General features: G+C 38.8%; 1 protein-coding gene across 1 annotated transcript; it reads right to left on the bottom strand.

Moving 5' to 3' along the window:
- Positions 1 to 1,657: 1,657 nt before the first annotated feature.
- Positions 1,658 to 23,424, bottom strand: shisa9b (shisa family member 9b). The gene is made up of 4 exons (XM_050069559.1): positions 22,916 to 23,424; positions 18,975 to 19,081; positions 6,103 to 6,243; positions 1,658 to 2,040 (listed from the first exon to the last, which is right to left on the bottom strand). The coding sequence occupies exons 1-4, from the start codon at positions 23,422 to 23,424 to the stop codon at positions 1,658 to 1,660; spliced, it is 1,140 nt and encodes a 379-aa protein (XP_049925516.1).
- Between the last annotated feature and the right edge of the window lie 1,763 nt (positions 23,425 to 25,187).

The raw sequence follows: 25,187 nt of genomic DNA, 5'->3' as shown, positions 1-25,187 counted from the left end.
TATCACCCAGCCCTTGCTAAGATAATTAGTTGTGACCAATATTAAAACATATTTCTTCAATAGTTAACTAAAACATCACTACAGCAGGTAAATATTGTTATAGTAAAGTATAGTATAGGGTCGATCAAACAAAAAACGTTTCATATGTCTTAAGTTGACCCATTTATTTGAGTAATAACACACAAAAAAACCTTTACTATACTTAACAACATTTTTACACTTATCCTCATGACAGAAGTTCATTAACTGTTATCCTCCAACACTGGAAACTGTTACTGTACCACTAGTTTCAGACTGTCCAGTCCAGATACATTCAATAAGTGTGAGATTTGGAATTAAACCATACACATTTTAATAAAAGCTGAGAGCTTTAACTATGATGCAAACTCTACGCCTCAATCTTTACACTGACAAGACTTTTGTTGGGGGTGTAATGTATAACTAAGACCAATCACTGTTCTAATACTGGGGCTTCATCTACAGTTTGTTCTACAGCAGGATAACCACACACATGCTGGTACTGATGAGAGGCACTATTACACCAATACGACACTGGTTCAACACTCTGCTGCTACTTCTCCTACAGAAGTAATCATGGAAACATATCAGTAGGATGTCTGTTGGCAGTGACTTGGTTCGAATGCATTTGTCCTTCAAAATGAGACATCTACAACTTTAAAAAGTGACATTACATTCACAAACTGAAGTCTTTAGTCATTTAGGTTAACAGTAACACTTTCACAGACTCATTTATCTATATATTTGTTATTTTCTTTAGAAATATGCAATGATAAACTTAGCTTATGAACCTCTCCAAAATGGATGTAAAGCATTTTGGAAACCTGAATAACTAACTTTTGGACAACATTTATGTGTCAAAGTCTGTTTCTTATATGAAAACAATTCTTATTTAGATCAGTGACAGTCATGGTCATTATATTGTGTTTGACCAACTGATATTGCTCATGTTTTCAAGGTGGATTGTAGACATTTTGTTCTGATAGTCAAGTTTAGCAAAGTCAGTTATCCTCTGCGTTCTTCCCGATTAACTTGTGTAATAAACTGAGGACTAATAGATCTTTTGTTTCAAATAAATACATTAACAAAACAGCTAGAATTTGAGTTGGTTAAAATTATTCTGGTCATTTTCCCAAATTTAACAACCCTGGACGATGCACTTGATCCAACACTTTGCATTGCCGAATATTTTAATTATCAACAGTATTTGTCCTTTTTCCGGTAAAACGTAACCACTCAACCTTGATTGGATAAATAAGAAAGGTTTTCTCCTTTAGACAACAAAATTATACAATATACTTTAATGTTTAGGTCCATTGATATCTCAGTAAATACTGACAACAGTACTGTATGTGTCATGTCTGTGTTATATGAGTTATGTTTTGTTTTTTGTTTTAGCAGTTAGATTATACGAATACCGATGGAACATATTCATCACTGTTCCCTCCTGCGGAACAGTGATTGAAACTGAGTCCTTTGATAGTACACTTCACCTTTAGGTGGCATCTTAAATGCTGCCCATCACATGCACAGCTGCACGTACAGTCCATGCTGATGTCTGACAACACCACCCACAGTCAGCAGCTCCTGCCTCCCTTTGACGCAGACTCCTTTTTAAGCCTGGTGCTCAGACATTCCCTCATACTGTCACTTCTGTCTTGCTGTTGGTGACAAAGTACGGTTGCGGAGGCAAGTAACGAGTGGTGTGCAGCTCCTTCTCTATGATGCAGAGTTTCTTTGGGCCATAGTTGTGTCGGAGGCCCAGCATGTCCTTGCTCTCCCAGGATCTTAGCACCCCCGGGCTGGCGGCAGTGTTGGAGCCGTAGCACAGCGACTGGGCGCTGCGGCTCTTGGGGCTCTTGTACTTGTGTCCATTCTGTTTTGACGACAGCTGTCTGGGCGGGCTGTAAGGATTGCTCGGCTCCGGCTCCATGTCCATGGCTTCCATGGGAAGGCTGCCCTTGGTTGTCATCTCGATCACTTGCCGCCGGTTGCTGTAGAAGCTGTCATTAGCTTTCTCTGCTAACAAATACAGATAAACAACATGATAGGTCTTTGTCATTTCTTTTTCCTTCATTAGCCATTGCATTGTGTGCTGAGTGCAGAGCTAGACAGGCAGATAAAAATAGATCTGAAGTTAAATTTTGTTCAAAAATAAGTAAAAAAAAAAACAAAAAACAAAGAGAGGGGACAAGTAGTCCAACCTCACATCATCAGGCATCACAACTAACTCACATTGATCATTTTATACAAATGCTGTAAATGTGCATAACATTACACATAAAAAGTAAAAAAAAAAAAAGAAGTGGAATATATAAAATTAGAGATGAAATCCAGCCTTTATTCATTATAAACCCATTGTAAACCTGTATTTTTAGTTACTGCTACAATGAGTCGAGCACTAAATCCTATGAATTCTAGAAATCCTATGTCAGTTGTTCCCAACTGATGGGTCTCAGTCCAAAAGTGGGTCGCGGGTCCATTCTAAATGGACCACAATTAACTTGAAAATGTGTCAAGATAGTAAAAAACACACTTTATTTATAAGTACAGTTCATTTACGGCACAGAGCTTTTGTTCTGAAGTGCCATATCCTGCTGTAGAGAGTAAATAACATATTTAACAGATGCTGTGTCTCAAATCACATACTTCTGTATTTACACTTACTATTTTGAGTGCATAAGTGCGTTCACACTGAGAAGTATGGAAAAATACAGTGCACTATGAGTACCCAGATGGTGCACTCAAAACCGTCAGGAAGTTGAGTGTGGAACAATGGACACTTCTCGCCCTCAAAGACCGTGAACGTCGCTGCATTGTACAAATACATATGTTTTTTGCACTAAGCACCACTATTATCAGATATAAACCAGCACTATGTTTATTGGGTTAATTTAGCAGTCTGTAATGATTTGGTACCGCGAACGATAACGCGAATGCTAATGCTAACGTTAGTTTGCTAACTAGCTAATTTGTGGTTGTCAATTCTGAATTGAGACACACCAAGAGACAGCAAACTAGCTCAACAACATGGCCAAACATAAGTATGACGCTGAGACTGTGTGGACCTTCAACTAACAACAAGACTTAAAATCTTACCTACCTACCTAGACACTGGCTTGCCTATCTACTAAGAGACTAATTCTTTTAAACTAGAAGAAGCGTAAAGCAGCCTGCTTCACAAGGGACTCTTGGCTGAAGGAATATCTGGACTTACTAAACATGGAACGGGCAGCCTGCCTGTTAAAAGACTTTGAAAAGGGGCTGGAAGACCACTGGGACACTATCCTTACACTTTTGAAATAGTTGTTCTGTTAATTGCTATTCCTGTGTTTTTCCTATCTGATTTTCCCTTGTTAAATGTACGTTAAATCTAAAAGAAAGAAATAACAATGAAACTGTTTATAACAGAAAATCTTGTTTACTTTACTCGAAATAATAGAGATGATAGATAATGTTGTATTTGCATCTTTGCAAGGAACTCTGTCTATTACTGCCTTATCTTTGATGTGTTACTCAACTGTTTTATGAGGATAATATTAACAGTAAATAAAAATGTAGATTAAATGATTTTTTTATGCACTTATACATTTCATCAGCCCTGCGAATGTCTGCAGGCATTCATTTCGGGTTGCATACAGCCCTAACAGCCTCCATCAACCAGTTACAGGGCAGTCTGGGGTGAAACCCAGGGCATGGAAAGTCTGCTAAACACTGCCTGCACCACTCATTAACACGTCACAACGTAATGACATGACATGTCATCCCCAGTGGAAATTACGCCCTTGGTGCACAGTAATGTAGTGTGGAATCCTAATAGTGTTGTGTAAGTTGTGGTAGCTTTAAACAAACTGTTACAGGAAGTCAAAAATAGACCTCTCTACATATTTTTTTTTTTTTTTACATTTCCTGTCAGCCTTATTAATTAAAAGACTGCAAATATATTGTGTGAGGTCAGTTAATAATTAAGCTCCAACTACACTGAGTATTTGTTGATATTCCAGTATATGGGATTATTTTAGTACGACTCCGGCTGAGGTGGCGTGCAAGTAGATCGCTGCATAGTATATCTTGTCTTATGACATTTGTCTTACCTTAATCAGCTGCTGTAATTTGCTCATAAAACAACTGCAGTGTGATTTTATGTCTCCAATCAGGTGCAGACAATGTATGAAAACAGCACTCACTTGAGCACTAATTGAGCCTGAGCACACCAAGCTCCAGCAATAGCCTTTTCTACTGTAACATTTCTGACTTTTTTTTTTTTTTTTTAATGAAATGTCTCCCAGATAACCTTTAATGTGGTCTCTTCATCAGTAGCAAGCTGTAGCTGTGCTCTGGGTCTCATTTCATGGTACAGGAAAGAGATGTAGTAAAGACAGCAGCAGCTTCAGTAAACCCACATCAGTGCTGGTAGATGAACACATATATATATATATTAGTACCACAGAGGCTCACGTGGCTCACCGTGTACAGTATAGATGCATCTCATCACCACTCCCCAACTCATTTGTGTTTTGATTGCTCCTGATTGTCTCCTGTCCCCAGTCTCATTATCCAAGATTTGCTCTATTTTTATTTTCCCTAATGATCAGTTTGTTTGACAGCGCTTCGGCGTATTAGCAGCGGAGAAGCTTCAGCTGCTAGCGTGGATCACAAAGGGCCGTTTTATGTGATTGGACCTACTACACACATGCTGGTAGCTGCCGTCCCCTCCGTGGCCATGTCTGTCAAATACAGCTAATTGATTCATCTATAAAAAGAGACTCCCGTTTCGCAGCGCTAAATGGCATCAAATACAGATCCACAAATACCTTCACTCCATACTTTGATCCTGCAGATTTTTTTTCATTTATTTTTTCTCCACTAAATTTTCAAAGCAAGGCATACAGGCAAAAAAACGACTGTCGGTCAGAGTGGAGTCAGTGAAATTTAAGACTGCTTGTTCTTTGAAATACAACCAAAATCAATATGAAAGGCAGTGGAATATAATGTATTTAAAATACGGCTAAATTCTTGTTTTTTAAAATTATGAGACAAATCAAATCTTTAAGTTTAAATATTACCAAAGGGACCTCTAAATGATGGAATTTGGTTTTAAAGTTTGCACATAGTGTAAAATCTAGTGGTAAAATGATCTAGCAATTGATCACCAGTGATGGTACTTGGTTATCAAGTGTGCCTGACTATACTCACCCATTGGCTGTTATGGTATTTTCATATCAGCATAAACACATACTATTTTCATAATGAACCTAAAATGATTATTTCATTTTATTTTATGATTTGCATTAATTTATTTTCACTTCCATCCTTTGACACTACAAACATGTTTTTCTTCAAGACCTAAATACTTTGGCATCGTCTCGCTGATTGATACTATTTTGGTATTTGCTATTATTTCTTGTCTCAAATGCTGCTTGTCCAGGCACTGTCTGCAGACTTTCCAAAATTAGCACATGAGAAGAACAACAAACTTGCGTCTATAAATAAACTTCCAGTCCCCCTCTCTGCTGGCATTGACGGACTACGGATTAACTGACAAGGATTTTCTGTCAGCGGGAGACTTGATGGAGATTTGAATCGACTCCTCTTTAAACAAAGACGTACGTGTCATTTCGAAGCACATATATGACAACACGTGTTGTGTAAACAGGATTCTTGCTGCACTTGAAGAAGATACAAAATAAAAGACTGAAAAATGGCCACTTTGAGAGAGATGGCAGTGAAGCTTTACTAATAACTGCAACTAGCAGAACATTTTAATAACATGGTTTTTGTCTGTTGAGACAATTAATGTTTAAAACAGAATTAACCACGATTGGGATTCCATGAAACATTTTATGAAGCGTTACAGATGAATTTTCTGCCTCATGAACTTACAAACGCATCCTCATGATTACTCAGATTACAGGTTCAGTTGTTTCCGGTTCACTCAATCAAACCTAAACACTTCTCCTTATAAGACCCTGATTAATTATGCCTGTTTTATTTATAAAGGATGTAATGGGCTGTTTAATCAGATCAAATGATGAATGGCAACGTCTGGTTCATCATGACGGCACATCTTAAACAATTTCTTACCCACAGCCTTAAGCGTGGCGTACTTGTTGAGATCCTTGACAGGCTTCTGTTGTTCGTAGGGGCTGGTGATCTGTCCCACGAGCGGGTAAGGCTGAGCTATCAAAGTCGATGCTTGAACCACGTTGTTCATCTGGTTGCTATCTAAAGGAGGGAAAACACACGCTGTTAATGCAGAAATTCAGTGTATGTTGTTTATAGCGACAAAATTCCTTTTGATCGATGTGGTAATACAGTATGTTCAAATCAAGTGTATATACCGTTTGCTTTAGCTATTACAAGATGTGATTAAAAATATATTTAATATTGTATGTTGAAGTATATACAGTAGTAATTGTAAAACTGTTTAAACTGGCTTGGTTTCCTCGATGTGACTGTTGCATGAGCCGAGGATATAAATCAGCTGGATGGATGGATGTGAATATAGAATAATTGTTTCTCTAACCGGGTAGTGTCACTTTGCCTTAAGTAGACTTTTCTGGGGACCCAGCTGGAGAGTCATGACTGCTCTTTGTGAAACTGTACTAATCCTACAGTAGACATCTGGTAAATTAAGGGGTTCACAGCAAAGAGACTGGCCCCCTGCCTACTGGCATGACAGAGCAAACAGATGTTCAGAGTGTCTTCTCTGGAGGAGATTAGTGGAACGTAACAATTCACAGGCAGCGGTTTGAAGAATGCTGCATGTGCTGTGTGTTATATATATCTGAGAAGAGATATCAACATGTTTATATAACACGTGATACTGATAGATTTGTGCATTGATTACTTACTAAATCACAATGACGGTTGGTTATATTAAAGGGGACCTTTATGCTTTTCCTTATTTCCTGTTAGAGATATAATGATACAGTATTGGTTGATCATATTAAATGTGGTAATAATTTACATACTTTGCAGTCTCAGATTAATAACACAAAATATAATCAAATAAATGATGTAATTTTAACATATCAATTGAGATTAAACTTTACTGATCTCTGTTTCAGTTTTTTCTACCTTTGAGACAAGCTCACATTAGCTCTTGAGGGATTTTTATGGAGTATTCTGCTGTGTTTGCATTATGTAGCCTACACTGCTACATGTAGCCACATGCTAATGTCAGGAAAACATATAATCTTGGTTGCTGATGTTGTTAATGTGACCTTGATTTTGGATCATATTCCTGCTGTAACAGGTCTGGTTGTGAAGATGATGGTTTTATCTGTGATTTTCCATGGTAGAAAGCGCTGCTACACTCATTAACAATCATTCCTCAACTTCAAGTACACTGCTACATGTAGCAACATGCTAATGTAAGGGAAACATATAATGTTGGTTGCTGATGTTGTTAATTTTGCCTTGATTTTGGATCATATTCCTGCTGTAACATGTCTGGTTGTGAAGATTTTGGTCTAGAAGCTTTTATTGGTATAAAAAGAAAAAAAGAAAAAGAAGAGGCTCTTATAGGTAGTATGACCAGCAAGAAATTCAGCACCAACTACAGAATGGATGTCTGTGCAAGTACACAAATGTTGTTTGTCCAACCCATTATGAACAAGTGTCTACACATACATGCAAACACTTGAGGCCATTCTTGATAAATAGGACATAAATGGTTGCCATGTTTTATCAAAGATTAGAGAGCTGAGGTAAACACTGTATCTAACTTTCTCAATGTGTAACAAGTTGGTGATTTCTGCCAACCAGGTTTTAAAAGAAGGCACATCCTCAGTTTTCCAGAGTTAAATATTCATTTTTGCCACAGCCATGCCATGTTGTATTGTCTTTTGTTGCAAGTGGGATAGAGCTAATAGAGCCACTATACTCATTTAAAGTCATTACTCGATTTCAAGTGCACTGCTACATGTAGCGACATGCTAACATCAGGGAAATGTATAATCTTGGTTGCTGATGTTGTTCATTTTGCCTTGATTTTGGATCATATGCCTGCTGTAACATGTAACAAGATTTTGATTTAAAAGCTTCTATTGGTGATTTTCCACTGTGGAGGATGCCGCTATACTCATTTACAGTCATTCCTTGACTTCAAGTACACTGCTACATGTAGCAACATGCTAATGTCAGGGAAACATGTTATGTTGGTTGCTGTTATTGTTGACTTCTTCCTGATTTTGGATCAAATTCCTGCTAGGACCAGTTGTGAAGATTTTTGATTAGAACCATTTATTGGTGAGTTCTCAGGGCAAAAAGTGTTGCTATATTTCGTTCTAGTCATTCCCCTGTTCACAGTGATGGTTTAGAGACTCCAAGATTGCAGATAGGGAAGACCCTGAAAGCCTATCAATCAGAGCAGACTGGGCTTTTTCAGGAGGGGGGCATACAGAGCTAAAATGGAAATACAGTTGTTCCAGCACAGACAGTGTGAGGGAAATAATATCTTGAGCATTTAAAGCGTGTAAACATGTTCTAGTAGAAACCCAAAATACAAGAATGACACTGAAAATGAGCATAATAGGTCCCCTTTAAATATCCTGCAGGCTGTGAATCAGCACTCCTGTCGATGTAAATGGGTTCCTTTAAAGGTAACCTGACTCACAGGAATTACCACTATTAATCCACTATGAGTCCAGCACCAATAACTTCAATATGAACCTTACAAAAATAACCATCAACTCATCATTGCCCTTGCTAATGGTTAAAGTTTACAAACTTTATAAATTGTGGGGAGTCCACTAGTCCTTGGTCTAGAATGTGTCTGATAAAAACAGATCATTAATACAGAAAATAGGTTAATTAGGCTCTTATTCCCCACTGGTCAGCAAGAAACTTTATTACTGTGCTAATTAATTTCTGAAAGTCTCAAATTATCAATGCTGTCTCATGAAATGATGCAGAGGACGGCTTTGACAATCCTTTTCACTCCACCGAACCTCAACAAGGGGGTGGGGTGACGAGTAAAATCAGATTTCGAGGTCATGTAAGGTAGCAAAAGACTGATGGTGTCACGGTGTTCTCTTTATGATAAGGCTGTCTTTATAACAAGCTCCTGTGTTATCCAGCCTTATTGGAAGCCTTATTAAAAACTGTAGGCCTTGAGAAAGGCTGCACAGTGCGTTCACGTGTACAGGTAACTTATTAAGCTCAGTAATGGGTCGGTCTTAACAAACCAAAATTTCCAAATGCTTTACTTCCCTGCATCAAATCTGTCTGTGTTATCTTGTCGGGTTCCTTTCTGGGCTTGTTGACCTGTTTCAGTTTCATATAATTCACCATAAGTGGGCCATGCACACAGGCTCTCATTCAATGTGATCTTCTTTAAGCTAAAAGTCACATTAGATGATCTGCTTCCATAGAATACATTGCACGTACCTCAAAAAGGATAACTGCTTTTTAGGACATCCTGGGAACATACAGTATGTTAAACACATGTTTTCTTTCAGATAATCTCATTCAACCATGGACAACTATTCTTATATTAGCCGAACCATCCACTCTGGAGCAACTTTGTAAACTAAAGCATTTGAGTGGTCACCTGACCATTGTGCTCATCTGATCCTCCAGTCAAGGTCAGGGTCAGGGTATCCCCTTTAAAGGCAGAAGCCACAGAGAGTAAATAATTCAAATGATGATCGATGTACACTGAATGCTTCGGCCAAACTGTTTTGTATCCCAGTATATTCAGAAACTTTATTTTTTGAGTGCGTCTGAATGTCTCAAATGTCCTCTATATACAGTCTTAAGATGATAATAGATTTCACTACATCTCTTAAATGAGGACAGTGCTTTTTGTAAACGTCTGCTGCAACTTTGCTATTTTCAGGATGCCAAGCCCAATTTAAACCGAGGGGCTGGTTCATGTCCTTGTTTATCTCCCCCTTTAATGTTTATCTGACTTTGTGATAACCGAGTGTCGTTTGTGCTTGTACTGTTGTCAGAGTCACAGCTTTTATGCCAGCTGCTGGAAGAAAGTAGGCCACTTCTGGAGACTTGTAAGGTTAAAGACTCCATGGTTGTTGCGGGAAATAAGCGAGTTAACACTCCAGACACAGACACCACCCCGGAACTCATAAAAGATTTAAGAGAGTATTTTGGGAGCTGTGTGCCCCGAAATAAATGGTGCAAGGAGAAGGGCGCTCTTATTTACAGGCAGCCTACTTTCAAGTTAGTGGTGAAAATATTCTATTATCTGCGAGTCAATATCTCTCCACTTCTGTCAGACTCCAGAAACTTTGTATGAGAGCATTATTTGTAACTGTTAGTTTACCTAAGTACTACGAATGTGTACACTGTTTGATAAAACACCTTTATGGACAATGAATTAACCTACTTATTGATTATGTAAGAACCTTTTTAAAGTCATTTGTGGACAGGCTCTTATGTGTTTAATTATGTCGTACAAAATCAAGATGTATAAAGCATGTTGGAAGTGTGTAAAAAGACAATACATAAAATACTTTATTTTGGTGTGATGCCATTAATATAAAGCAATCAGAGTACACAGTTCTTTAATAAGTTAATCATTAGCTTGACAAAGTCATTCATGCTGTTTGAAAACCGATAGTTTGTTCATGAAGCATTAACAAGTTTATACAAAGGCTCATTTTTCTTTCTTAATTGTGAAGACCAGACACATTTCCTGACCAAAAGCTTATTATCCCAAAGCAAATTAAAAGTATCAGTCAAAATATCTTAATTATCTAAAAGAGACAAATTCAGCTGCATTTATGCCTGTAGCCTGATACAATCTGATATAGATGATTAGACATTAGTGAGAGGAAAACATGCACCTTCACATTTATAACACTGCTGCTACACATGAGCTCCAAACATCACAGTATTCATAACCATTTTTGAATGGCAAGTCCAAAGTATTGCACACTGCATGAGCCCTATTTAGCAAATGTATGTTATAGGGGTGTAATGATCAATCTGGATCAATATTTCAGTTAAATGATCAACAATCCAATGTCATCGATGCAAAGTGAAAACATCGATCCATATTGTTATCTTTGGGATATGCTTTTATTTTGAAAGTCTGTGTCACCGTCAAACAGTTGAGAGAAAGACGATGAGGATAACGTTTATTTAATCGGGAATACATCAGTAGAGTGGAAATATTTCGGATTTCCGTGATAATACAGGTCAACAGAAAGAGCACATAGCTATGTAAGTACTGCCGTTATGAGAAATAAAATGACGTAAGGTTACCCGCCTGGACGGCCATCTCATTCTGCTAACTTCTCACTACAGCAACATTAGCTGCTCTGTTTCAGCAATGAAAAAACGTGCACGCAGACTGATATTAAACTGAGCTGTTCTGTCAGGAGATGCAGTGACTTAAACCAATGGTGAGTAAGAAAAAAAATAACGTTACATGTAGTCTGTTAAACTATAAGTAGAGGAAAAAGTCTGCTAGCCGCTAGGCTAATTTATGCAATGTAAACATGCTAAAGCTAATAATGGGTCACTAGCAAAAACAATTGTTTTGATACTTATGTTAAATGATGTTGTTAATCCATGTTTTATTGCTGTTGGATGAAGTTTGCCATCAGGGTTTTAAACCAGATAGACCTGGAATTTTTTGAAAAAGATGATGGTTTGGGTTAAAATGAAAAGATTTCTTTCAGAAAGGACTTTCTGACAGAAAGCCCTGAAGGTTAACATATCCCATGTGCTGTTTTATATGTGTTAGTGGAGTCAGTTTAAAGTGAACTTTACAGTTAAAAGCAAAAATAAAGGAGTTGCAGCTTCCTCTGTGACAGAATGTGTTAAATGGGCAGATGATATCGTCTCATATCGATTGCAGGCCCCTAAATTGCATCAAACTGAAATTGTATCGTGGCAGACTTTGTGATATCGTTGTCCAGAGAACTGATATGATATTGTATTGTGATGAAACTTGTGATTTACACCCTTATGTTACAGTATTATGATTGAAAGATATTACAGTTGCAAAATAAGTTTCAATTTCAGTGGGAATGGTAATTTTTGCTTTTCATTTTCACTGAAAAAAATATGAAAATAATAATGATGGGATTTTTGCTGGGACTGCTACCAAACAAGCATGTTCCCTTACATCTGGAATATGATTTGGAGACTGGAGAACCTCTGTTGCACCACAACGCTCCTTTTAAAAAAGTATGTTGTGACACAGTTTACCTTTTTAAAAAAATTTCAGCTCCTGCGATTTGGATATTGCACTTGGCCATTTTGCAATTTCGATAATGCGTCGACTAATTATGCAGCCCTATTACATAACATTACTATTTATCAGTACTGTGTCCTAGAGCCATCACTTGGCCTTACTTCAAAGCATTTCATATTAGTTCAGCTTGACTGATATAACCCTGACTTCCTTTCTTGAGCTCCTGCATAGAAAACAAATATTTAACAATTTTTACTAATAATACCTCAAACTATTTAGGTGCACAACTTTTGTGAAATAGCCTATGATGCTCTGGAACAGCCTTATTTAAATTACTGTCTAATTTTGTTAGTAATGCATGGTGCAGCTGGAGCTTTGGGATATGACAGTCGGGTTGGTGTATAAAGCTATTTTTTTCCCCGCACTATTAAAATAAACTTAAGCTGAGACTTCCCTTTCATCAGTTGCATTTAATAGTAACGGCTGGAGGTGCACCACTCAAAATAGAGAGGGGAATTAGAAAGCAATAATGACTCATACACATTTTGTCTTCACACAGGTCCAACATTAAAGTGAGCAGACAAATTGTGTTTTTACACTTGGTGAAATGTTGGAAAACTGATTAAAAATAAGTTTCAGTGGCCGATGGTCCCACTGTATCTGTGGTGGCAGTGGTCAGCATGGTGAAAACTGAAGCTAAAAATCTGTACGTTTCTCATTTCACTATTAAGAGTGAAACAACCCATCAGTCTCCATCCATTTTAGAGCTCTCACTTTTGTCAGTCGGTAATTATCTCCTTAAAGATTTGAGGCTTCGGCGTACAGTTCAGAGTAGAGTATATGGCAGGTGGAAAATAGAACCATAGGTAGGCTCTACATTTGGTAGCAATTTCTCAGCTGCTGTCAGAGGTAATGCTGCTGAAATACATTTCTATCTGGCAGTGAGGAAATGGACTGTCATGCACCAGTGGAGTGTTGGCAGTGAGCGGAGACTTTGTTCTCTCTGGCTGACTGCCTGGAGTAAAAAGAGGCCACACTTCACAATTGCCCCGTGTGCACATGGCCAGCAGGACATGAGCATGATAGCACGGGTAGCCAAAGAAGCCCAACTCACAAAATCTGCATTGCTAGCATCTTGAGGAGAATGAGAGCTCATAGCACAGTCTACAAGATTCTTTTTGTTACCTTAACACATGAGGAACATGGGGCTCCTTTCTGGGGCATTTCAATCATCGCTTTGCACCACTGTCTGTAATATATAGTGACTGTTACAGCTGGAACACAGTCACACCTGCTGCCAGAGAGCACAGCAGGAGAGGACAAGTACAGGACGGATCCATGTGGCAAAGAATATCACCTCACCTCTTGCAACCTTGGAAGGATTGCTGTCAAGAAAGCAACAATCATGCCTGTGCTGCTGCCAACTCTATTACACAGAATCCCTCCAGTACATCCCTCCGTACAGCTGTGACCCAGCTCCCTGTGTCCAAGGTCACCTATCAAATGAAGAGTTACAGCTTTCTTTTCTTCTCTGTCGTAATATATGATTTGTATAGCAATATTTAATCTGAATTAGGGATGGGGCAATACACAATTTTATTATTGGGATAAAAAACACAAGTTGATTGTGGTGAATTTCCATTATCAGAAAAATTGTGAACATCGTGTCAGAAATCACAACATTTTTGTGACTTTAGGTGTGTGACACTGTAGGGTTGACTATTGTTGCTTCAAAAAATTTGACACAGTAGATTTTTGATAAATAATTGTCAGTACTGTAGATATGATCACTAAGTGGCCAAAGGCAAATAACAGGGTGTCCACAGGTATCAGACGGTTAAATTTAATGCTTTCTAAAGACACCTAACCAAATTTAGGACAGAATTTTGGACAAATCATGCTTTACTTATTCAAACATTGCAGGTAAGCAATGAAGGCAAGTTGTATATATGTGGTCTTGTGCAGAGTTGCGTGTTATGTAGGAATATGAGAGTTATTATAGTGAATTAAGTCAATCTACGTTTTGCCAACAGGTAAGTAGGTAAAATGACAGTATTATAGTTTTTTGAAAAATTGTAACATTATAAATATGGACTTAAACATAGAAAGGCTTTACTCATTTTCATAAAAATATATTTAAAAATGGATAGATGAAATGTTTGTGGTAGTTAAGACCTCAAACATTCAAATTTAAGACTATTTATTGGTTTTTAATTCCTATTATTAAGGCTTACTTGTAACATTGAACTTGAGACATTTAAGACTTTTTAAGGACCTGAATAACAGTTTGGTAAATTCAGAAAATTACATCACTTTACTGTAATGTCCTTAAACCCAGAAAAAAAATACTTACAATATTACCATTTATAAAATCTAAAATGATATCTGGTGTCACAATGTCAATATGATACTGATATATTTCCCAGCTCTGATGTTCACTAAAATAAGACGTGTCTAACATGTGATGCAATAAAAAGATTTGTCTTTTAATTAAATTTAAAGTAAAGGGATCCAAGTGTGTTTTAGTGCCATTTAAAGGGTCTTAAGCATATCTTGATTATTACCAAGATAATATTGTGAATTGCAAGTATTTTGTCCAGGAGAATGGTAGCATGAAATTATCATATTGTCCCATGCCTATAAAATTTAAGTATTTTTTAACATTTAAACCACAAAATTGTTTGTCGAAGGTACTCCACAGCAACTAGAGCTTCTGGCTTGTGGCTTGTCTTATTTTGATAAACCAGTTAACCACCTGAAAACCTACAATGTGTGGATAGGGTGAATGCAAATTTAGTGTGTGTACAGTATCACGAGAATGCAACAATTGCCTTAACACTGCTATAGACAAGAAGCCTCCTGTTATAATCTGGATGACAGACTTACAGTAAAACTAAATATAAATATATAATGATCATCAGGTGTAACACTGTTTTCTGACTCAAAGAGGGAGGCAGGTAGGGTCAGTCACCTGCAAATTTTTCAAAGCAATTCAATTGTCATTTTTTGTTACAAAAGTGACATGACCTTTAAGTGTCTGTAGTGACTACACTTTTTTTTCAGTACGCTGATGTCCTGTTATCTCACATCATTGATCAGTTTCTTTCATTTACTCCAGGGACTGGAAGAAAAAGTGGGATTTTAAATCAGGACAGAAGTTTCTCACCTACAGTCTCTGTAATGTAAGAGTGCTCACTGCAACATGTTAACACAGCTACTGCTTTCAAAAAGGTGAATACAAACAATTTAATTGATAAACCACAGTATTGAACTTCACACTTATGAGACAGAGTAACAGTAAAATATGCATTTAGCAAGTAAATCATCAACGCATTGTTTCATTGACTCATGCTGCATCTTACACTACAATACCTGATTAAAAAAAAAGAATAATACTGTACATAGAATATTAAAGGAAGAATATAGTATCTCTCTCAGAAGATCAGTCCTAACGTGTTGGCTGATTTTTAATGAACTGATAATTATTCTGTGAGAAGGCAAGGTAAGACAGAAAGCGCAATGATTAATTATTACCATGTCAGTGCTGACATCTCACCTCGAGGAGAAAAAAAAAGCTCAGCTGAAACAAAAAAGACATCTCGCTCTTAAAATAGAATTCCTTTCACTTCCTGGGGTTAGTTTGAAGTTTAACTGCATTTCCCACTTCAGTAATATTTATAGTAATTATGATAGGATGGTAAAATGTGAATACAAAGTTATGAGGTGACATAAAACACAGTGGCCTTGTGGCAGCCATGTAATAGATCACATTTGTGTTTAAAGACACACACACAAGAAAACTTTAACTGTCTGTATCCTGTCATTAACTGGGTTGTTATTACAAAACTGTTCTGCGTAACGTAATGCACATTTCCTGGATTGTTTGTTGGGGATCAGTCATCAAGAACCTCAAAACCTGCACACGCAATTGTCGCCACAAAAGTTTAATAAAGACACTGTTAGAATGTTTGAAAAGTGGAAACCACACCCATATTCCTAATGCACACCTATAGGCTGACAAGCTCTATGATGTTAGGTGTAGTTAAACATCCAAACTGCCCAGGGCGATAACACAATAGATAGCATAGCAGCCATGACAGCTGACAATGCTTCAAATGTTGCTGCAACAAAGCTGCATATAGTAAAACATGGATGCTTTACACACATCTTCAACCCGGCAACTCAGAAGATCTAAACATTTAGTACAGTTTCAAGGTGGACACCCAAGATTAGTGTCCCATTCTGTTCCTGAGATATGGTGTTAAATACTGGCCTGACAAGAATTTCTTATGATGTCACAGTAAAGTTGATCTTTGGCCTTTTGGATATAAAATGTCACTGATTCATCATTTTATTCTGTTAAACATTTGTGTCAAATTACGTCCAAATTAATGCATGGATTCTTCAGTCATGGCCAAAAACATGTTTTGTGAGGTCACAGTGACCTTGATCTTTGGCTTTTGACCACCAAATTCTAATCAATTCATCGTTTAGTCCAAGTGGATGATTTTGCCAAATTTGAGGGAGTTCCATTGAGTTGTTCTTGAGATATCGTGGTGATGAGAATGACATGGACAGAAGGTCACAGTGACTTTGAGCTTAAACCTTTGACCATCTATATCTATTCAGTTCAACATAAAGCCCAGGTGGGCATTTGAGCCAAATTTGAAGAAATTCCCTTAAGGTGTTGTGAGAAGTTGTGTTAATGAAAATAAGACAGATGTGAGGTCATATTGTCCTTGACCTTTGACCTTAAACAACCAAAATCTAATCAGTTTATAGTTTGGTCCAAGTGAATGAGTTTGCCAAATTTGAGGGAGATCTATCAAGGCGTTCTTGAGATATCGTGTTGAGAAGAATGACTTGGACAGAAGGTCACAGTGACCTTGCGCTTTAACCTTTGACTACCAATATCTAATCAGTTCATCGTTGAGTCCAAGGGGACATTCGAGCCAAATTTGAAGGAATTCCCTCAAGGTGTTGTGAGAAGTCGTGTTAATGAAAATAAGACAGATGCGAGGTCATATTGACCTTGATCTTTGACCTTAAACCACCAAAAATTGTCATTTCGTCCGTGGCTGTTTTTGCCAAATTTAAGGGAAGTTCCATCAAGGCATTCTTGAGATATCACATTGATGACAATGACATGGACAGAAGGTCACAGTGACCTTTGACCACCTATATCTATTCAATTCATCGTTGAGTCCAAGTGGATGTTTGTGCCAAATTTGAAGAAATTCCCTCAAGGTGTTCTTGAGAGACAGCGTTCACGAGAGTGGTACGTACAGATGAACTGATGGGACAACCCAAAAACATAATGCCTCCAGCCACGGCTATCGCCAGCGCAGAAGTATAAAAAAAGTAAATCAAAGCCATACTTCAAAATATCAAAAATATATCTTAATTTTTCTCTCACACTGTTATATTATATCTTGCCTTCAATTCTGCCATTTTCTGAACCTTGCACCTATGTAGTGTGCGTAGAATTACTCTACTTAAAATTTGCAAAATCTGACATACAGTAATTGTCACTGTTTTAGCAATTAAACATTTTGGAGTTTACTATCTTGATTTAAACTAAAATTATGCATTCGACGAGATGAGTTTCAATTACTTGCTGCCACAGTCTGCTCACTGATAATGCATTAATATTTGTGTAACTAAAGCCTCGCTATGCACTGTATGATGAGGTAATTTGAGATCGGCATTCAGCTGCAATGTGTGCCAAGAACAGGCAGGTTTTCATTCCAGCCACAGATTACACCAGGTGTTTTCACTAATTAGCAAACCTCCCAAACTAATCATGGAGATCACCTGCTGTACTCCTCAATTGTAATGAGAACAAGCAAACTGCTGGTCTTCCACAGCTAATGAATAATCACAGATAGTGATGTGATGAACAAAATGTCTTGAGAAGCAGCTAGCTGAAAGGAATTCAGTGTATGACTTAATGGGATTCATTTGGTTTGTAATTACTTACACTAGGTCAAAATGAGGTTTGATTCCTTATTTTACTGATTCTTACTTCGCATGTACAGGATATGAGGTGTCATTATTTCACTATAAACTGCATTGGACCTAATCAGTATCAGGAGAGTTTATCCTCAGTGCAACCAAAGATTTTATTTCCTCTTTAAAAGTCAGTGATTCAGCCAGAGCAGGTACTTGTAAATGAAGAATACCTACATAAAAGTGCTGCTTGACTGGGTCTGTTAAACTTTCCTCTAATATGAGATGCCATTTGCCATAATTATCCAGCTTGCAAGGGGAGGGAGGGAAGGGGGGAGACCTTTATTGACTGGAGCAGGTGAGCATTAATAAGAACTTCTTCTGTCGGTGCATGTCTGTGTGGGTGTGTGTAGGCGTTGGTGTTGATGAACAAGAGAATGAGAGTGCGATATAATGTGAGGCCATTGCATACAATAAGCATTGGCTTAGAAGCAGGGCTCGAGGTTGTCAGTGGTAATTAGTGTATATGTTAAGTGATTGCTGAGGGCATGGCTAATTGCTTCACCAGCTCGCAGGATTGTTGATGGACCTTTTTCCTTCCACCACTCCAAGTTCTATAGTTAATTCAGGAAAAGGCAAGCAAATAACAGGCCTCACAATTTTAGGTGCATATTTGTTTAAAAAAAAAAAATCTAGGGAGTTCGTGATTAGATTTTTTTGTGGTGGTGCGATTTTAAACAGCAAAAGCAGATGGCAGCAGCATTAATGAATATGGAACCCAGTGTTTAAGTGTGTATGTAGGTGTATCGCTGTGTGCTGCTGATGTCACAATACTTACGGAGACTGTTTACTGTGACTCTGGTTTGTATGTTCTCGTAGTGCTGGCCAAGTCCAATGTCATCCGTATGTTCTGAGGCAGGATGGCGGATAACATGTGCAAGAGCTCTGGAAAGATGAAGAACAATCTTAGAGAGGACATTTTCAGTAAATAACAACTACAGATTCTGTGCACTCCAGTGTTCGCTAACAAGCCTTCCTAAATGACAAAGTAAAGCGTTTGTGTCCTCTGAAATAACCCATGTGACAGTTTGAAAAACAAAAAGGAGCTTTTTTTTTATCTGCCACCTCAAAGTTTACAGAGGTGTATTTGGTTAAGGTTAGGAAAGATAACCTTCATGGTAAACAGAATACAACTCTGACTGTTTTTAGGAGACAAGAAAACAAATTGTGGTCTCTGGTGTCAGAGTCACATGCTTCGTAAGGCCCGATCACACAGAAAGCATTTTGCAGGTTGTTAAACGTGAGGCAGTAATCAGTATCTAGTTACCAAAATGGACAGGCAGAGGGTACTTGCTCCAGCTCTGGTTGAGGGTGAGAGGCTATTAGCAAATAGTTAGTCAGGCACAGGGAAACGGAGATCTGTGTGGGTACATGAGACCCTAAAAAAGAGGCTGGATCATGGGGAGTACCGCCAGTTGGTCCAGGAGCTTCTCCTCCATGATGGCTGTTTTCGGGCACATTTTAGGCTATTCTGAAGCAGTTTGACAACCTATTGGTTACCACTGGGTTGTATAGCTCTGGGTATCCAGCAATCACTACCACCAGTTTCTCCTCCATTGTTTACCAACTGTAAACTTATTGTCATGACCACCACAGAAGGCCCGCCTCTCAAATCATCTGATTGGATAATGGGAAAAAAGTTGATGGAAAAAGAGATGACGTGGAGCGTTTCAACTCTGAGTTAAAGTTTTTTCAACTCCAGGAGTTCAGAGCGCTCCGGCATAAACGCCATGCACCTAGAGCGCAGAAAAGCGAGGCGCTTCGCAATACAAAAACAGTGAGCAAAAAGCTCCATTCTCATTAAAAACAATTACAAATGTCGCCTCCAGAAGCTAAAACGCGTCTGTGTGATCAGGGCGTAAGGCAGTCAATGGTTTAGGTTGGTTAGAATTAAAGCAGCAAATGCTGCAACATCCTGACACTTAGTCCTTAAGGCCTTTACACATTAGGAGCGTTACAAGTAAATGACACGAAAATGCCAAATACTCGCATATTAATATTTTGCATCAAGACTATTCAAATTGGCAGCATTGTGAATTTGCAACAGTTGCAACACTTGTTCACAAGAAGATTTGAGAGCGAATAAATTTGCTGGCAGCGATGCAAATTTGCGACAATACCGAGATTGTATTAACCCCGAGCTGCGACTGGCAGTCTTTGTGAGGTAAGTTGCAGTATTAGTTATTTTATCGAGTTTTGTTTTAGTGGAAAGCTCTGAGTGAATTTGAGTTACCGGCAAAAGGTAAGAACGCTGGCCTGAGATGCACTGCCTGTTAAGGTTGAAATGAGTTATAAGTTTTCTGTCTTGGTTCAGACTACTGAGCCTCCGTGTTGTGGTTTCCTAATTCACAGGTGCAGTGTGATTGGTTAATGCCTCTATTTGCAGTGCGGAAACTCAGAAAACTCAAACTTACGTTGCTTTTTCGCAGCGTAATATTTGCCTTCTTTGTGAAAGTACTCATAACAGAAACAACTGTTTAATAAAAAAAAAAAAATATTGATATGCAAATTAATCGTAAAAAAACAAAAGCCCCAAGTGTATAAAGGCCTGTCGGTATGGGTCAAACTCCAATAACACTGGATCCTTCATTTCCCATAATGCAACCCCCCTTGCAACGACCCTTGATTTATGCATCTCAAGTTCATAAGACAGGATTTCTGTTAAAAAAAAAGTATCAGCCCCAGTTCAACATTTTTCAGACTGCAGGACGCAGCCCCTCCAAAGCCACAGCAAACATTATACAAAGTGTTTCCACAGCCTGCTGAGTGACACTCCTCGTGAATGCTCCTTTAAAAGCTTGACTCTAGACCTGCCTGCACTCTTGCACTCACACACACATTCATATTGAAACCATGTTATTTTCTTGGGTAAGAGATGTCAGGGGACATAATTACTGAATAGTTTCTTATACCGGAGGGGTTGCTAGTGGCTGTTGGTAAGCCTGTAACAGCGATGGTGGCTGGAAAACTGAGCAAACCATGGTATTCAGATGAGGTTGCATACCAAGTCAGTTGGGCCAGCCACTGCAGTTTAACCCGAGCAGATACAGTGTGCTGTAGATATAAGGCTGGGTCATGCCGTCCAGTATCTGCTCTTTGCTCGGGGGGATTGTAGGATTTAAAGGCAGCTTTCTGTATGTCAGGGATAGATGAAGGCGTTGCCTGTCAGAAGGCTCAGTAGTTTTATGGCAGCCTGATACCCACTGCAGGGCCTAATGAACGGTGAAAACATAATTCAACATGAATACTGGGCCTCCATAGGAATGCTTACCCAGCATTTGGCAAATTTTCTAGTGTACTAATAACTGCCGGCAATGCTGTCAGGTGCGGTTGGGGGTGACCAAAAGTGTGCTGTGTCACACGTACAGCTACTGTCAGCCAACAGTGACGTCAAAGAGTGCCAACCCAAACCCTGAGTGTACTTCGAGCGCAGACAGGTGAGAACTTTAACCACTGGACGTCAGCAAAAACAGACTGTCAACTGGTGTCCATTTTTTTTAAGTCACTTGGAAACAGCTTTTCTGAATTAACCTTCGAAAACTGTAAGTGCACTGAACACCATGTCCAGGGCCTGTTTACTTCAAAATCTTTATGGCACAAGTTCAGCACAAGTACTATAGTCTATATTTAAAATTCTATGCTCCATCAAAATCCATGTAAATTAGGGTGTAGCCTACAAGTTAACTCATTACACATGTTCAACAACATTCAAGAAAAAATATATCTGTAGTATAACTGCCTCATGCTTTAGTGTCATTTTAGCCTATTTGTTTTAAAGGATGGAAACTGGGCTGCTACAGGCAGATACTCTTTCACACAATGACAATGACGACACACTCTCCTCAGTGCAGACATTGTTCAGCCCAAAATCAGTCTCCTGAGTAGGCTGCAAGAGAGTAATAAGCCTCTTTGTGTGCGTATGTGAAGTGTGTTTGTTTAGAGAAAGAGAGAGAGTGAAAGAGTGTGTCTGTGTGTGTACTAACTATCTGTGAGTGTTTGATGCTCAAGCATGTCTGCCGTATGCAGATTTGGGCACTTTTTCAAACACTGTAGTACATTTTAAAAACAAAAGTGGTGCCTTTATGACAAACTGTGGATGTACATGTTGCAGATGGTTTTGATGTGTTACAGAATTTGATCTGGAGATTTAAAAAAAAAAAAAAAGATGTTTTTACCAAAATGGTGCAACACAGTGGACCTTGTGCCTGGGCTCAATTGTGACATACTGAAAAGAAATAGTCATATTTTTTTTTGCCAAACCACAATAGGGTCAAGCTTTTTTGTGTCAACCATCACTTTCTGAGTTATATTCGGGCAGAAAATTCAGTTGTCTCCTGAGCAGGCACACATGCATATCACAATTCTTTTTAAATTAAAGCCTGAGGCCAAGGGCAATGTAATAAACATAAAAAGACACTTTTATTTGTAACACTGACAAAAATGTGCTTGTGATTTACTGTTATGTGGACAGTAACGAGGTTGAGTGTCATCAAACTTGTCTCTGGAGAAATTGATGTCAAATTGAACAGAATCAATTTCCCTAATCCCTGGCTGATATAAATTTGAACGCCTTTTCCAATGTGTTACAGTTTTAATTACAAAATAACTTGTTGCTTTGTGACTTTTTGATAAAATTGTAGTGTTTCACACACACAGGGGAGTGTGAGGAGCAAACAACTCTCTGAAACGAGAGTGAGAAATTGTAAACTGATGACCTACCTTGACATATTTTCTCGGTGCGGACGGTGCGTCTTTTCCAAACCGAGCTTGGTGAAAATTCCTATCAGTGCCATTATGGCCACGACCCCGCATATGACATACACAATCAGGTTGGTTTTATCCTTGGCGGCGTCCAGCGCCACGTCCACTTTTGGCGGCGTTCCTCCTGTCATCATCCACGGCGGGGTGTCGTAGTTCTTACAGGTGGTCTGGTCCAGCCGGGAGCTTTTAAACGCGCAGCAGAACCTGAAGCCACAGGTGCCGCAGCAGTACAGGTAGCTGCCCGTCCTGCACACGAACGGCGGATCCCACTGGCCCATCACGTCGTAGTAACCGCGGCACTTGTCCTCCATGTGCGGGGTCTCCGTGACTGCGATCTCCCCATCCTTTGAGTCGTTAAACCCGGTAACCAGCATGAAGTCATCGACGGTCTGACCCGGCTCGCCCTCTGCATCGCACACCATAACTTTCACCAGAAAGTACCCGAGCAGCAGCTCCGTGCCCCGCATCGTTGCTCACTTTTTATCCCGCACTTGACGCGCTGAGAAGCTCACAAGCCCGGACGCATCTTCCGAGGAGACGAGACACAGCCATGCGTAAATGTGTTTAGGCTGATTCCAACTTCCATGCGTAAAAGCACAGTGCGCCCCTGTACTTTCCTCTCCTTGTTATTGAGCAAAGACAGTTCAAGCTCTTTCCAAAGGGGCAGCCTACTGTAGTGAACAGTTGGAGAGGGGCAGCATCACTGAAGCGGTGCACCTGACTGTGCTGGAGGGTGTCAGACACCTCTAAGGCTGCTTCACTCCACAGAGCCGGTCACAGATACAGAGAGAGAGAGAGAGGGAGAGAGGGTTAGGGTGGGAGACATCGCAAAGTAGAAGAGACCCGATGAGTGAGTGAATCAGCGGGAGAGAAAGGAAAGAGCCAATGAGAGGGAGAGAGCTGTGCGCAATAGCTCTAATTACAACCCTTACAGCCAGTCATTATTGTGTGGAGTCTTAAAATTGTCTGTAATGGCACAATCCGCGATCCAGATCACCCCAACACCAAAATTCAAAATACAGAACTGGAAGCTGCAGTCACTTCATAAGTGATTGAAAGTGCTGTGATGCAGGCGCTTGATAGACACACTGAAGTCCAAGTTATTGATGATATGTTTAAACATTTGTTTATGTTAGTATTTTGCATGGGAGTAAAGACACACACAAAACACAAAATGCTGTTTTTTAAGGTAAAAGTCCACCTGCACAAATGGACATTTATGCAGGTTAAATGCACAGATGGCTCATGACAAGACATTGATGTGTCTGTTATTATTATTCAAATATATTCTGTGTTTTTATGCCTGCTTGGGCTTAAGGAAAGTGATGATGATTTCTGTGATGAACTTCAATTAAAAGCCTAGTCCCTGGCCTGGTGTGGCTACACACTTTGACAAATAAAGGCCTGTCCTAATTAGAGGCCTGGTCTGGTTGCCAAGCAGTTCATTTTTATAGAAGTTCTTTGGATGTATGAAAGCAGGTTGTGGCTACCTCAAATTACGTGTCAATTCCTCAATTATCCTGTAAGTCTTTCATATTTCTTTAGTCTGTAAGGGTCCTCAGATCAAAAGAATCAAGAGTTTTTCATAAAAATGAATCCAAGTTGTGAGGATTGTTTAACAGTGGTGTTGTGTCGGTTTGCCGAGTGCTGTAATCCTCAAGTGTTGTAAGTCACTGTCTTTCTGATGTGCTGTATGCTGGAGCTAGATCAAGTGAATGATTCAGAATTGATTTATTATTTGAAGCCTAATTTTTATACAAGTAATATTCATACTGGTTTAAATAAGCAATTTGATTGTATGTCCTGATCTTTGCTGAGCAACAGTTTTGTGTGAAAGGAATTTAAGAAAGGCCTGTCCCATGTATTTTTTTCTGCTTTACTTGAGTTTTTCAATGGTACTTTAAACCTCTACTCCACTACAATTCAGAGGGAAATATAATACTTTTTGCTGCACTACTTTTATTGACACTAATAGTTCTTAGTTTTACATTAAAAAGCATATGACATGTTTTATGATATGGTGCAGTATTAAAATGGTCTTACATGTATGTGTGAGTGACATAAAATGTGTATAATCATATAACACTTTAAAAGGAACCATTCTGCGTATTGGGTATGTTTACTTTTGATACTTTAAAGGGCCAGTGTGTAATATTTGGCATGGTTTATTGTCAATCTGAATCTGAATCTGAATATTCTACCCATTAATATGTTTATATAAGTGTATAAT

The sequence above is a fragment of the Epinephelus moara genome, chromosome 18 (genome assembly GCF_006386435.1).
Source record: "Epinephelus moara isolate mb chromosome 18, YSFRI_EMoa_1.0, whole genome shotgun sequence".
NCBI classification, from domain to species: domain Eukaryota; kingdom Metazoa; phylum Chordata; class Actinopteri; order Perciformes; family Serranidae; genus Epinephelus; species Epinephelus moara.
Note: the sequence above shows the minus strand (reverse complement) of the source record. Positions and strands in the feature narration are given on the sequence as shown.